Source organism: Marmota flaviventris, chromosome 17, assembly GCF_047511675.1.
Source record: "Marmota flaviventris isolate mMarFla1 chromosome 17, mMarFla1.hap1, whole genome shotgun sequence".
Lineage (NCBI taxonomy): Eukaryota > Metazoa > Chordata > Mammalia > Rodentia > Sciuridae > Marmota > Marmota flaviventris.
Genome location: NC_092514.1, coordinates 53115233 through 53129711, shown reverse-complemented (window position 1 = coordinate 53129711; position 14479 = coordinate 53115233). Strand labels below are relative to the sequence as shown.

The 14479-nt window shown below is 38.6% G+C and overlaps 1 protein-coding gene across 2 annotated transcripts in view; it reads right to left on the bottom strand.

The window, feature by feature from the left end:
• Positions 1–5760: 5760 nt before the first annotated feature.
• The window catches only part of Znf652 (zinc finger protein 652), a 55472-nt gene continuing 46753 nt past the window's right edge, over positions 5761–14479 (bottom strand). For both annotated transcript variants that reach the window (XM_071603811.1, XM_027924812.2), the window contains exon 6: positions 5761–9179. In XM_071603811.1, the coding sequence (XP_071459912.1) occupies positions 8668–9179 (512 nt within the window). In that variant the 3' untranslated portion in view covers positions 5761–8667. The remainder of the gene's footprint in view (positions 9180–14479) is intronic.

Below are 14479 nucleotides of genomic sequence, written 5' to 3'. Positions count from 1 at the left end.
AAGTATTCCCAAAGGACGAGGCAGGGTAGTGGTCTGGGGCCGTCCATAACCATCACAGAGACAATAGTCATTCACTCTAGTAAGGCTTGTAGGATTGTTCATTTTATATTAAAAGGGAAATTCATTAAGCAAGGGAACTAAAAAATGCTCACCAGAAGTAAGGAAGAAATGAAGCAAAGAAAGACACAGGAGGGACATGCTTTTTTTTTTTTTTTTACTTTGAACATTAGCATTAAGTTGGTTACCGTACACATCCAAAGGCCCAGCATCTCAGAAAAAAAAAATCATTAAGCGGCACACCTTGTACCAGAGTCTCACAAGAATAAAATATACAATGCTACATTGAGTGGTTAAAAATACACAAAAAGTAGTTTTAACAATCTATAAATTTTTTATACTTAAAATCATGATTGAGTTGAAATAAAAAAGTGCATTTCAATTGCTAAAAAAATAATATTGGTATAGTTAACACACGGGGGAAAATCAGCACACCGAGGGATCTGACAGGATGTGGGGAAACAGATGACCCAGGGAGGCCAGGCAGTGCCAGCCGGTTCAGGAGCCCACCCCACTGCAGTTCCCTTGGGCCAAGCAGCCCTCCTCTCCCTGGTCTTTCCCATCTTAAGAGATCCTGTCCTACCTACCTGTCATTGAAAGACTCCTCTAAACTTCTTTGCAGCATGACAGATACTTTCCCTACACCGAGTCCAACTTGATCTTCAACAGCATCTCCACAGAGAGGTAGGAGAGGGACACTGCCCCATTCTGGACTTGACATAAGTACCCCAGCCAATGGCCTTAATCCTTATGACCTAGCAGGCAGAACAGGGACCAAGCAGCTTCTATTTTGTCAAACTCCTTTGGACAATATTCAACATTCAACAACAAGCTTTGTAAACCTAACGCTAAACAATTCCTGGCAAGCAAACTGGATTTTCTTTTCTTGAAGAAATGAGGGAAAGTGCAAGTGATTTCAGTACTGTTGGGGAAAACAAAATGAAAAACAAATTGCACCTGGGCACCTGATACCTAAACCAATCGCAGCTTCAGTTTTGTTTTTTGTAAAGTGTTGGAATTATAAGTGAACGGACTTGGCAGGGAAAAGGGGGCCAGGCAGAAATCAGTTAAGAAGGCCTTCCCGGGTGTAAATACTTCCCGGCTCAGCAGGGTAAATATTCACAGCCTGGCGTTTTCCCTTAATTGATGACTGACATGTTCCCTATGAAGATGCTACTGCAATGAGCTCAAATGAAACTCCAGGTCTGAGCTGATGAGGGGGGAGAAGCCTCAACACACACCCTACAGAGAGAGCACAGCTGGAGTTTTAAACTAGAGGAGTGCCTGCTGCAGGAAATCTCCCCCACCCTACCTGGACAAGGAGGTCCAAGCTGCTGTTGCTGCAGGTGGGATGTGGAAGAAGGAAATAAGGAGGGTCACCTTCCTGCTGTGCATTCAGCACTTGCAGATCCCTCAAGGCAAGGCTTGTAATCTTGGTCACCACTCTTAACAAAGACTAGTTAATTGAACTGCCTGACCCACAAGGACCATAGACCTGCACATCAATCTTTGCTTGCATCATGAAGGCTAAGCAACTACTGGTCTTAGTAATGAGGGAAAATGCCTTAAATAATCAAGATACACAAATAAGCACTGAGTCAAGAGACAGCACTCCAGAAAAAGACTTAAAAGGGGATCTTTATAAGCTGAGAATAAAGGTAAAGTACCTTATTGCCCCCTTGTGGAAAGAGCCAGTACTGCATATGCCCATGTCCAGAAATGAATAAAATGCATACTAGAATTATTGGAAGATTGAGAACTCATCTGATTTTCTGAGGCCACATATATACCCTCAAAAATACAACTGTAGAAGTAAACATCAAAACTATGCCACATTGTTTTTCTTTTCGACCCAATGAGGTGAACAATCAAGACATGAAAGATGTTTCTAGGAGGGTTAAGAGTTCTAGGAGGATAAAATACTTTCCACCAACTTTCAACTACAGGGAACCAGTCTCAAGTCTTATGCAGGATGTGTCCTTCTGATCACATGGCCCCTTTTCACCTGTAAAAGGTGGGGAGGAAGTTGTGTTCATTCACAGGAGCCAGACATTCAGAAAGAACTCCTCTTTGGCACATCCAGTACAGAGACAGGCTCTGTGGATCCAACTATCCAATGCAAGTATCAAATTTCCTTCTGAAGTAAGCAAAATCCAGGCTCCATCCTTTTTTTTTTCTTTTGCCCCGTTTCCATTTCCTACATATCCTTTTAAGAATCATTTTCAAGTAATTTGAACATCCCTAATCTTACCAGAGAAGCTAAAATAGCATGAAAGCAACCTGGAGTCAGAGCTGTAGGGACACTTCTCGGGGCAAGAACTCCCTTTGATACTTGCACTAAATGTTTCCTACTGAAGACAAAAAACAAGGCAGCAGTCTGTCTCAAAAGACACGGTTCCTCCAAATGACAGGCAAATATGGCTCTCTATTGTTTTATTGCCTGGGACTCTGGAAAGCAACATATTTTAGACAGCCAGTTGTACTCAAGTAGCAAAATTCTAGGTCAATAATGGGCATTAGCAAGGCAAACTGAAGTGAAAAGAATTTAAAACAATAAACTCGTTACTGATTTCTCTAATACAGAAATCTACCTCTTATATTTTGTAAACTTGTCTTTCCATTCCAAATAGTGAAACATTTTGATAGCTTGAATTTATTCATTATCGCAATACCCAATTTTCACAACCAATTTTTATGAATAACATACTGTTTATCACCAGCCAACAGGGGCTAAGAATCTAGTAACAGCTACCTTTTTAGACTCCCACCTTATGTGGTTATTAGTCTTGAAAACCTGAATACTAATAACTTTAAGGGAAGAGACATGAGACTTTGGGTCAGAAAGCAAAGATTTTGACCAAGGCCAAAATATTCAATAGTTTTATTTGCTGACAAAATGGAACCCAATTTCTTTCTTTCTTTCCTTTTTTTTTTTTTTTTTTTGTGACTCCATGGGTTGAACACAGGAGCACTCCACCACCACATCCCTAAACCCCTTTCTTAAATTTTATTTTGAGACAGGGTCCTACTAAATTACTGAGGTTGGCCTTGAACTTGCCATCCTCCTGCCTTAACTCAAGAGTCCCTGGGATCATTTTTCTCATTTTAAAGGGTTCATTTGTTTTTACCTTTGGAGGAGAACTTAGGAGCAATCAACCTGTACACAGCACAGACTAGTTTTGGCTGTGAACGATTAGCCAATTGCTAAAATAAATTTTATTAATGAAATGCCCATATCACAGACAGAACACACTTTGACCCTCTGTTTATTACATCCTTCAGGTGTTATGTATCAATCATACTTTTAAAATGAATTAGATGACAATAACTAGAAAAGAAAGTAAATAGAGGTTTTTGAGAGATGAGAGAGGCAGATTAAAAAGAAAGAAATAAGTGAAGGTCTTCTTTTAAATCCAGAGAGCAATTTTAAATTCATTTTGACTAAAAGAAAGTTATGGGTACAACCTTGCAAAATATTTGCAAAAGAGAAGAGGGTGCAGAGCAACAGCAGCATTCAGAATCCCTTTGTCAGGAAGGGCAGGCATTCAGGAAGACTTCAGATGAGAAAACGATGTACAAAAGAAACTCAAGGACCTTTAAAGGAACATCTAGCTTCTCATGAAAGAAGGTGAAGAGCAAGATAAGGATAATATCTTTCAACACTAGCAACACAATATATGAATAAGATGTAAATCAAAGTTTAAAAAGTAAACAGAAAACACATGCAGGAACAACAAAAAAATATGTTCAGAATTCTTGACCAAGGTTTTAGCCAGTTTGTAGAGTTAAACCCTTTGGATTAAGGGTGGATCCCAATACTCATGCAGAATGAAATAATCAGAGGTAGGATTTAGACCAGGGAAATAATGCTCCAGGATGCTGGCTTTTTGAAGGCACTCAAGAACAGAGTGAGAGAGACTGAAGCTGCAGTGAGATCACAACCCTAGACAGAGAGGCATATTCTCACTTTATCTGTCATAAACAAACAAAAACAATGCCAGGAACACAGGGACAAGACATGTATCATGGAGTGATCCACAGAGTTGACAAGGTAGAAAGAAACCCACTTCATGAGTCATTTCTTACAACAACATAGCTTCTACTTAGGAAACAAGAAAGAAAAGTTTGTTTTCTGGATATGCAATTCTGCAAATTAGTTTGAATTAAGTAACAAATTTGATAAATGGTAAGTTATCTAGTTCTTTAAACAAATTTACTGAGGCTGAAGCTTCAACATTGGGAAAACTTAGGAGTTTGATTTTCCTTAAAGTCTTGCAAAGCCTATCCTCTAAGACAAAAAGATCTGGTCATAAAGTCTATAAAAATGTCTACAGAGTATAAAAGTATAGAACTATGAAAGTGAATATTCTGATGGCAATTTTTATGGCTTCCATAGAAAGTGTAGAGAGGACCTCTGGTTTGCATTATCGAGGTAGTGTCCAGGGTTAGAAGGTTGTCATTATCTCTTATGAATGCTACAGATGACCAAAAGCAAGTCAGCTAGGGCGTTGTTATTGCATGAGATGCCACTATCTCTAATGGCTTATAACTTCATTCCTGAAAAAAATGGTCTTTTGGGAAATTCCTATCTTGATGCAGGCAAAGGAAAATTAAGACCCAATATTTACTTGTTTAGTTTTACAGTTGAAAGAATTCCAAGTGAGCTGATTTTTAAAAAAAAAATTATAGTTAACCGATAAAATGCTTAAGTGTAACTTATCCCCATTTTAATTAAATCCTCCCCAGTCTGGAACATCATCATGTGGACCAGCAATGCAACAAGAGTTATCTTTTCCATACAGTAGCTCAAACCGAAGTGTTCATCTAACACTTAAAAAAAAAAAAAGTGAAAATAAAAACCTACCTACCACAGGATGTTGTATAAAAATTTGCAAGGTGGGCTAAATTTACCTATACATCTGCAAAGAATTTCTTTCTTTGTTCCAGATTCTCAAAATTTAAAACTTCCAGTGAAATAAAAATGAAACTAAACACACACATCCATTCAACAAAAATAAAAACTGAAAAAAAATTTAAGAAGTAAAAAATTCAAAGTTTACAAGTTCCTCTTCAAAGCATTTTGCCTGCAGTTAGTGGGCTAGGAACAATCAAATTACAGGGAGCATTCTAACCACAATAAAAAGGTACTTCCAATAAAGCGTAGTTTTTCTTCTTCATTTTTTTTTTTTTAAAAAAAGATGGTATAAAATTATGGAAACTTCTATGCTCAATCATTAATTTAGAATAATTGGTGTAAAAGGTAGACTATAAAAGTATGTGGGAGTGATCTGCACAGGCTTCTTTGAACTATGGTAAAGTTTTATTCAGAGATGTTTGCTAAAAGTAAGAATCAAATCGTAAAGATATGTAGAAAGGAGGCCATGTGCCTTTAAACTATTCATCCTTTTTTCTTCATTCAGATTTAAAAACCTACCTCAGTATAAGCCTACCTGACTCAATTTGAGAAAACAGGAACCTTTTATTAGGGCTAAAGAAGAGTTTACATTTGAATGATAAATCTATGGGAAAAGAATAGAAAATGCATAAAAAAAAAAAAAAAAAAAAACAACTAACTACCAAAAATGCAATGTCAACCCAAGAAAGTCCTTGGGAAATTTTCCTCAAATAAGTAACCCTTGCAATGATACAAGCCTTTAAAGACAGTATAAGATATAGTAATGAGAGACAGCCTCATTATCTATATAATGCTGAAATGTGGCCTTTATTGTCTTTGAGATATAAGTACAGATAAGGGCTGAGGACTCAAACTCCTCCAGAGTTTTTTTTTTTTCAAAAACAGATAATGAGGAGGTCATAGGCTTTGAAGAATTCATGGGGTGCTATAGAATATGCAACTTTATTTTGGTAGAGGACCCCAACCAAATTTTCAACCCTGAGTTTGAGTCTTCAGCACGTTAAACCTGATGCACATACATGTTTTAAGGCTTAATCCTTTAGTTCTTGTATTCAGAAGCATTAATGTCATGACTATTCTTAATGCATTTCATTATTCATACATAAAATGACACTGATGAGGAATCATATTCTGAGAAGTTTTCCTGAAGACCACAAATCCCAAATAAGGAAAGGTACACCTATCCAGGGGAGAAAATTGTAAGTTTCTAGATTGTTCCACAATACATTTCACTAAAAATTATACTGTGTGACAATGTTAATTCTTTTTTTTTCCAATCATTTTTTTCCTTCTGTAAGAATAGTGGTGGCTATTTGCTTACTATTTTTTGTCTGTGTAACAGATATTTTCTTATGGCTATAATTGCTTGAATGAAAAACCAAAGATGACTACCTGAATTTTCCAGTATATAATTATAGAACATCTCATGAAATAGTTGATTCAGTGGTCTCAAGTCTAGAGTTCAGAATTGCCGCCCAATTCTACACATTTATTTAGAACAAAATAAGGTATAACCAATTAACTAAGGTATAATTTACATCTTTTTATAAAACTATTTTAATATTACAGGCCTGACCATGAAATAATGATAAAAGTCTACATAAAAGTGTGGATTTACAAACTTGTCATGGAATGCAAAAGAGACTGTGGAGGTCAGGTCACTAAAGTTATAACAATCAAAATCAAGGAACTAAAATTCCTTACCAGCTTGGGTACCTGGGGGCTCAAAGAATGTATACAAATATTAAAAATACCATTCTTTAAAACTTACATCCAAAAACAGGAAGAAAAATATGTCTTAAGATATTTTTCTGCCTCACTGCAAAATTTTCCTATGCATTATAGAAGACAAAGGCAAAATCGGAAGGAAAAAAATTGGAAACATTAAACCAAAAAGCTAGTAGAGAGTGGTCTGTTTAAAAATAGAGACCTAACTTCACAAATGAGAGTTCCATTTATCCCTGCTACAGAGCTAATCATCCAGAAAAGTGCTTGACACATATCTGCACATTTCATATAAAAATAAAAAATAAATAAAAGAGTTCTGATTCAGGCAATGATTTAAGAGCCCGAGGAAAGAGAAATGAAGACATTTCAAGATTAAAAAAATGGAGGAGGGGGTATGGGAACTCAGTTGTTTGAGATGAAGAAATATAAAATTTGTAGCTTCTAATGAGTCTGGATAAATGTGGTCAGTTAAATGCAATCATTGTGTTAGCCCTTCTGTTCAACCTTCCCTTCCAGGTAATCAGCTCCTGGTTGATGGTGCCCATTGGAAGACCCCCAAACTTGAAAAAGGAAGCCACCTAGAAAAACGAGAGAGAGGTGCTGCTCTCTTCCTCACTTAAGGGTGCTGGTGTTACATAACTATCTTCAGAGGACAGGGCAGCAAAACCTAGGAATTTCCCCTCACTATAATTTAAACTAAGTTAAAATAGCTCAAAGTTGTAGGCATATCCACATTTCATGTATAACATAAAACTCAACCAATTTGTCTTCTCATTCAAATTTCTCAGCCACTATCAGCAATAAGTTTATGATTTTGGTTTACTATTTTAGTTTTTCATAACAATTCTAGAAAAATAAAGCAACCTCAAAAACAGAGACTCTAATTTGTCTTCCCAGAAGAGTTAAATGTAAACACAGTTCCTAAGGAGAGTAAGAAACAGATGTGACTAAGATGAAATAATCTCTACTTCCTTCTAACAGTGAACAACTTCATTCAAGACTTTTCAAGGCAGGACCCCCTGTAAATCATCCATTCAATGCATGTGGGGCCCAAAGCAACACGGAGGAGAGGAGCATGTCAGTGAGGCTGATGGACATCTGAGAGCTAAGCAGAGATTTTTACCAAGTACTTACACCACACTCTGAAAGCAAAACCTCGGTTTTTGCAAGAACCTGGTCTGGCGACCCTTGCAGACACATCTAGTCTCTGAAGCACCTTTGAGTTGTACGGATGTAAGAATAACTTTGAATTATAGAAGTTATATGCATCTTTAAGAATCACATTTTGATGATTATAAAATTTTTTTTCTATTTTACAACATAGGTTTAGCTACACAGAAAAAATTACACCGCTTATTGAAATACATTTCATTTTAGAAACAGACTACTAAAGAAGTCTATACAAAACCTCTAAAATAATTTCTGTAGTAAAATAAAGAGTGCGTTAGGAGAGCTACACAAAGAAGAAAATTTCCATCTTTCTCTATAATGCTTGATATACTGTGAAACATGGCCAGCTTAACTCTGTAGCCAGCACCAAAAGCTGAAAAGAATTCATTACAATACACAGTGATACAATTAATGCTCTGGATTAATCTCACAGCCTTCCCGATTAGTACAAAGGAGACCAGGCCTATCCCCTCTTTGAGGAGAAGTCCAGGATATAAAAGCAAGCATACCTCATCAGCTGATATGAAATTATAAAATCCCACAAGTCTGAGTATTTGAAATTTATAAAAGTCGTCAGAAAATGCAAGCAAATTGGGCTTTAGTTTAGTGGTTCCCTGGTTTAGATGAGTTTCCTTGTGAGCTCAAGGTCGTCTTCTGGTTCACTCCCTTGGGTCTGCTGATTCACCCCAACAATGGCAAAGCCCCTGAGGGAGCTGAGGAGAGCCTGAGAAGTGCAGAAATGCTCCACCAACTCACCGTGGGAACACAACTGGGGAACGTGCTTAAGGAGATGGATGTTAATGATGCGGTGCTGAACTGTTCTTCTCTGCCAGGTGCCGCAGAAAGGTGTCCTCACTCTGGCCTCTGTGATTTAAAGGCTCACTCTTGAAGAGAGCTGGTGGTGGGGGCAGGTGAGGGACTGGAGGGATAGGAAGGTGGTGCGGGTGGTGAGGGTGCGGGTGGATGTGCAGGTGAGAGAAGGGGTGGGGGATGGGCCGTGGGGGAAGAGTGCTAACGGGGTTCATACTGATGGGAGGAGCCGGGGTGGTGGGTGTATTCACCACAGAAGGAACTGGGGTGGCTGGGGCAGTTGTGAGTGGGATCTGGACGGCAGGCGGCACATTCACGGGACTGGTCACCCGAAAGCACTTCTCCTTGTGGGCCTTGAGCATGTTGGAGAAGCGGAACCGCTGCCCGCACACGTCGCAGGGGTAGGGCTTTTCGCCTGTGTGAGTTCTGCGGTGCCTCTTCATGTTGGGGCGGCTGGTGAAGCTTTTGCCACAGATTTCACAGATAAAGGGCTTCTCTCCTGAAATGAACATGGAAATGGATTAACCCACTGGGCAATAACTATCTGCTGATGTTATTCCTCATATTTACAAAGGAGATTACCACTTCTCTTCTGCACGCATCTTACATTCTAGTCATAAAAGAGTCATCCAGATTGCAACTTAAGAGATCAGAGCAGACACAAGTACGACTCACTCACATGCAATCTACCATCTTGGTTTGGTTAATGGAGAGGGGACTGGGGGAAGGTGGTAGTGGCGCAGGGGTCTGCAGCTGCATGGCTTCTTCTCTTCACACTAGCGGGTCCCTTTAACTCCTGCTAGGAGCACTTGCTGTCACTTCAGTTGCCACTCCTTTCCTTCTCCGTGTATTGAGACTTACAGTATACCAGGTTCTAGTCTAATCGCTTCACATCTGCTAATCTTGGTGATCCTCACAGTGACCTTACAAGGTGATATGAGGAAGTTAAGAAAGCTGCTGACTGTTTGTTAGAGGAGGGTCCAAACTGAAAACTCTAAAGTCTTGCTCCAAAGTCTGTGTCTGTATGTGGACCAGAGTACTCACACTCCGGGTGCATTTCTGTACACACAGAGGGATGTGTTTTCTTACTCTTTTTCCTCCACTTTGGGACTCCCCATAACTAGGAGCAAAGTCCTATGGTCAGTCATATTTCTTCTCTCCACTTTCTTATTCTAGTAGAAACCTTAACGTCTCCTATTGCCTTTACCACAGAAGACAGAATTTCCCTTGCTTCCCTGAGGGATCAGTTTAAAGAGTTGGAAGGGGCCAGTTTGCTCCATCTGTCAGTGCTATTTCCAAGCTATTGTGTAGCTCTTATCTTTCTGCTTTCCATTATTCCAGCCCTGCACTGAGGCTCCTCACTGTGACTCATACTCACATCTGAATGAGTTCTAGCTCATCTTGTTTTCATTCTTTTAAAATCCATTTCCTCCAATCATCTTTAAAACTTCAAAGTCTGTGTTATACAGAAATGTTACCATGATTATCTCTAGGTAATGGGATTATGCATATACTGACTTTATTATAAACACTTATCTGTATCTTCTGTTTTTCTAAAATAAACACAATTTACTTATATAATGGAATGTTTTAAAAACACAGTTGTTTGATAACTCATTAACCCCCTGAACCACCTCCTCCTTGACTCTCCAGAGTTAGTATTCTTCACTCACAACAGCTACCTAGAAATAGAGCTGAAGGACCTAATTTTTGAATTACCATGGTCTGAGAAAACACTTTCCACCTGATTCGCTGATCACTACTTAGTATACCAGACACGATCCCTTTTACCAACCTGCAATCCTCCTGCCTCAGCCTCCCAAGTCATGGGCACAAAATGTAATAACTGGCTAAACATTTAAAATCGACCACCTAGCTGAGCATGGTAGCACAAGTTTGTAATCCCAGTGGCTTGGGAGGCTGAGGCAGGAAGATTGCAAGTTCAAAGCCAGTCTCAGCAACTTAGTGAGACCCTGTCTCTAAATAAAATATAAAAAGGACTGGGAATGTGGCTCAGTGGTTAAGTGCCCCTGGGCTCAATCCCCATACCAAAACAAACAAACAAACAAAAAACCCAAGAAAATCAACCACTTGTATAACATTCCATGGCCATATTTAGTTGCTAGAAGATACAGGAACAGCTAACTTCATCAAAGTAACTAGACCAGCATGTATATCAATACACAAAGACGTACCTAATAAAGCTGACCTAACATTAAGAAAAGAGTTATTATGAGGAACCCAGAGAAAGGATGTTATAAACGAAGACAATCTACAGGAAAGATTGCAAAGAGCAAGAGTCTGGCTAGCTGTCTTTTGTACTGTTCCAAGGAAAAAATGATCTGGTCAACAAATGAACATCAGAAACATATGCATCTATATACCTAACCTGAATCTTTTTCTTGAGCTTTGAGCTTACTTTTCAAACTGCTTACTGGTATCTCCACTTGAATGTCTTACAGATATCTCAAAATTAAATTAATTAGCCTACCTACGAATCTGCTCCTCCCTCCACTATTCCCTACTGTGAAAATAGTACAAAGCCCCAAATCTAAGACTAACCCTTGATTCTTTGCTCCCACATTACCAATATCCATTCAATCACCTTGTTCCTTTGACTCTACCTTGTCCGTGGCTGAGATTTCATCCACTGCCATTTCAGTTCATATCATCACAGTTGTTACCTGGATTACACAACAGCCACTTGACCAGTTTTACCATCTCTGTTCCTGCTCCCCACCCTCCAGTCCTCTCTTCACACTACTGCCAGACTTAACTCTCAGAGAGTTGTGTCACATATTACTTAAAATCATTCTCTTTTCACTGTCCTTAAAATAAAGTTCAAAATATTTTACAGGGCATAAAGGGTTCTTTGTGATCTGATCCCTGTGTAATGCTCTCCAGTATTACAGTGATCAGTCTCCCTGCCCCTCACACTCCTCCCTGTGCTTTTACGGCCAAATCACTGTCATGCTTGCTCACCTGCCCCCAAGCCTGACCAACAGCTCTGTGGACCCAGGAACTATCTCAGTCTTGCTTACCTTAGTAGTGCCATTTAGCAAACTCTTAATAAATATTTGTTAATTAAGATATATCTCTTCCCCTATGTTTTAAGATCTCTGAAACTGGCATATACTTTATAATCAATGACACATCATGTTTAATTTATAGCATTTCCTCAGCAGTATATAAATTTTGTCTTTCAACTGATGGCTTCTTGGATTCAATGATGTATAGCACTCACTATTAAGATCATTCAGTTGCCTTCCTCTGTTCTACTTCTCTGTTCCTGACAATCTTCTGATTATAACTTATCTTCTAATATAGATTTTTCCTTAGGCAAAGAATATTCTGACTAAAGAGCATTAAGAATTCTGAACTAGCTGGTTGTGGTGGTGTACACCTGTCATCCCAGTGACTCAGGAGACTGAGGCAGAAGGATTCTAAGTTCTTGGCCAGCCTCAGCAACTGAGTAAGACCCTCTCACCCTCTCTTAAAATTAAAAAAATAAAAAGGACTGGGGTGTAGGTCAGTGGTAGAGAGCCACTGGATTCAATCACTAGTACTGGGGAAAACTATCTGCCATTCATAATTTAATAGACTGGCAATTTTATTTGCATGTTATTAGGACTCTTTAGCACATATCATTTCCTCTGATACTGAGCTGCTTGGGCACTCCGACAAATCCTGGAAGCTGATGTCCTGTTATCTTGCTTCATTAAATTTATATCACAATCATTAAATGGATGATTTGGAGTCATATTGCCTTGGACAAGTTTTCTAATCCCTGAGCCTAAGCTTCCTGATCTGAAAAATAAAGATAATAACCTAACTAATAGGTTATTGTAATAGAATACACAAGTGGAAATGCTTAGAGCAGGATGTGGTAATAGCAGACACTCAATGCATTTTAGATACTTTTATTATTATCACCATCATCATTCATCAGACTGTAGGCTCCTTGAGGGCAGAAACCAGGTCTTCATCCTTATGTCCCTAAGCACAAGACACTCAGCCCAGTACAAGGAGAATAGCAAGTGTTTTACTCTGAATTCACCCCATGTCCATACCATACCAGGAAGCCCTGCCTTGTGGCTGATTAGCTTCCCTAGATTAGTTGTGCCTCACTTCTCTTTATCTACAAAGAAATAGCCCACTGAATGTCAGTTTTCACAACTGCCTTAATGCCCATCAAAATATGCTGTTGTCTCTAAACATAGTTTCATCCAGACTTAAATAATTTCTTCCTTTGGAACTGGGGATTGAACCCCAGGTACACTTTACCACTGAATGCTTTACCAGCACTTTTTTTTTTTTTTTTTTAAGAGAGAGAGAGAGAGAGAGAATTTTAATATTTATTTATTAGTTCTCGGCGGACACAACATCTTTGTTTGTATGTGGTGCTGAGGATCGAACCCGGGCGGCACGCATGCCAGGCGAGCGCACTACCGCTTGAGCCACATCCCCAGCCCTTTACCAGCACTTTTTATTTTTTATTTTAAGAAAGGGTCTTGCTAAGTTACTGAGGGTCTCACTAAACTGCTGAGGTTATCCTTGAACCTGTGATCTTCCTACCTCAGCCTCCTCTGAGTCACTGGGATTACAGGTGTGTGTTACTGTGCCTGGCTCCCTTTTCCTTCTCCAAAGCTAACCCTTCTCCCCTAGTCTGCTTCCCATCATTCTTATTGATGCCAAGAAACTAGAGGCTTATAGCTATTATGTAATTCTGCTCGTGAGTGGCAGGGTCCAGGCTTGTCCAACTCTACCATCCAGCTGCTTTTCACAACTTAAGTATTACAAATAATACTACAAGGCAGATGACAGGACAGCAGAAGTATTTCAATATGGATGTTAAACAAGGTCTAGCACATTTAATATAGAAAGAGTTATTATAAACAATAAGAAAAATCAAACACTGCAACAGAAAGATGAACACAGAAAAGGTACAAAGCAAATCAGAAAAGAAAATGCACTGATAATATACATGTGAAAAATGTTCAATCTTAGTTAATATTAGTTACTTAATATTCAATTATACAATATTAATTAAATGTAAATTAATACAAGAAGAAACCACTTCTCACCTATCAAGTGAGAAATATTACAGTTAGAAGGGTGAGAGAAGCCAGGCACTGTGGCACACGCCTATAATCCCAGCGGCTCTGGAGGCTGAGGCAGGAAGATCACATCTTTAAAGCTAACCTCAGCAAATGAGCAAGGCCCTGTCTCAAAATAAAAAATTTAAAAGGCTGGGGATGTTGTTCAGTGGTTAGGTACTGCTGATACCAAACCAGAAAAAAAAAAAAAGGTGAGGGAAATGGGGATTTTCATGCACCGCTAGTAGGAGTCTATGTGAAGGGCTATTTTGCAATACATGCTGCTAAGTCAAAAACGTGTACACTCTCTGCCCTAATAATCCTACTTCCAGAATTTGATCTAGGGAAATAATTTTGGATGTGTTAGCTACAAGGTTGTTTATCACCCTATTGTTTATAACAGCAGAAAAACTGGAGACAGAAAAAACAATGTCCAACAGGAACTGGCTAACCAAATGGAGGAAACATCTTTTATTTTATAGGACTGTTGTAAAGATTTTATTGACTAAATGAGGTCATGTATGTAATGCCTGGCATTTTGTGTAATAATAAATAATAGTTGCTCTTATAGCAAATTTATAAGAAGAAATCTTATTTAGAGATTTAAATTCCATTGCTGATAATGACATGACATATAAGATAAAGAACAGGTTACACTAGTGAATAAAGACTATATTATTTTATTTTATTTTACTGCTAGGGA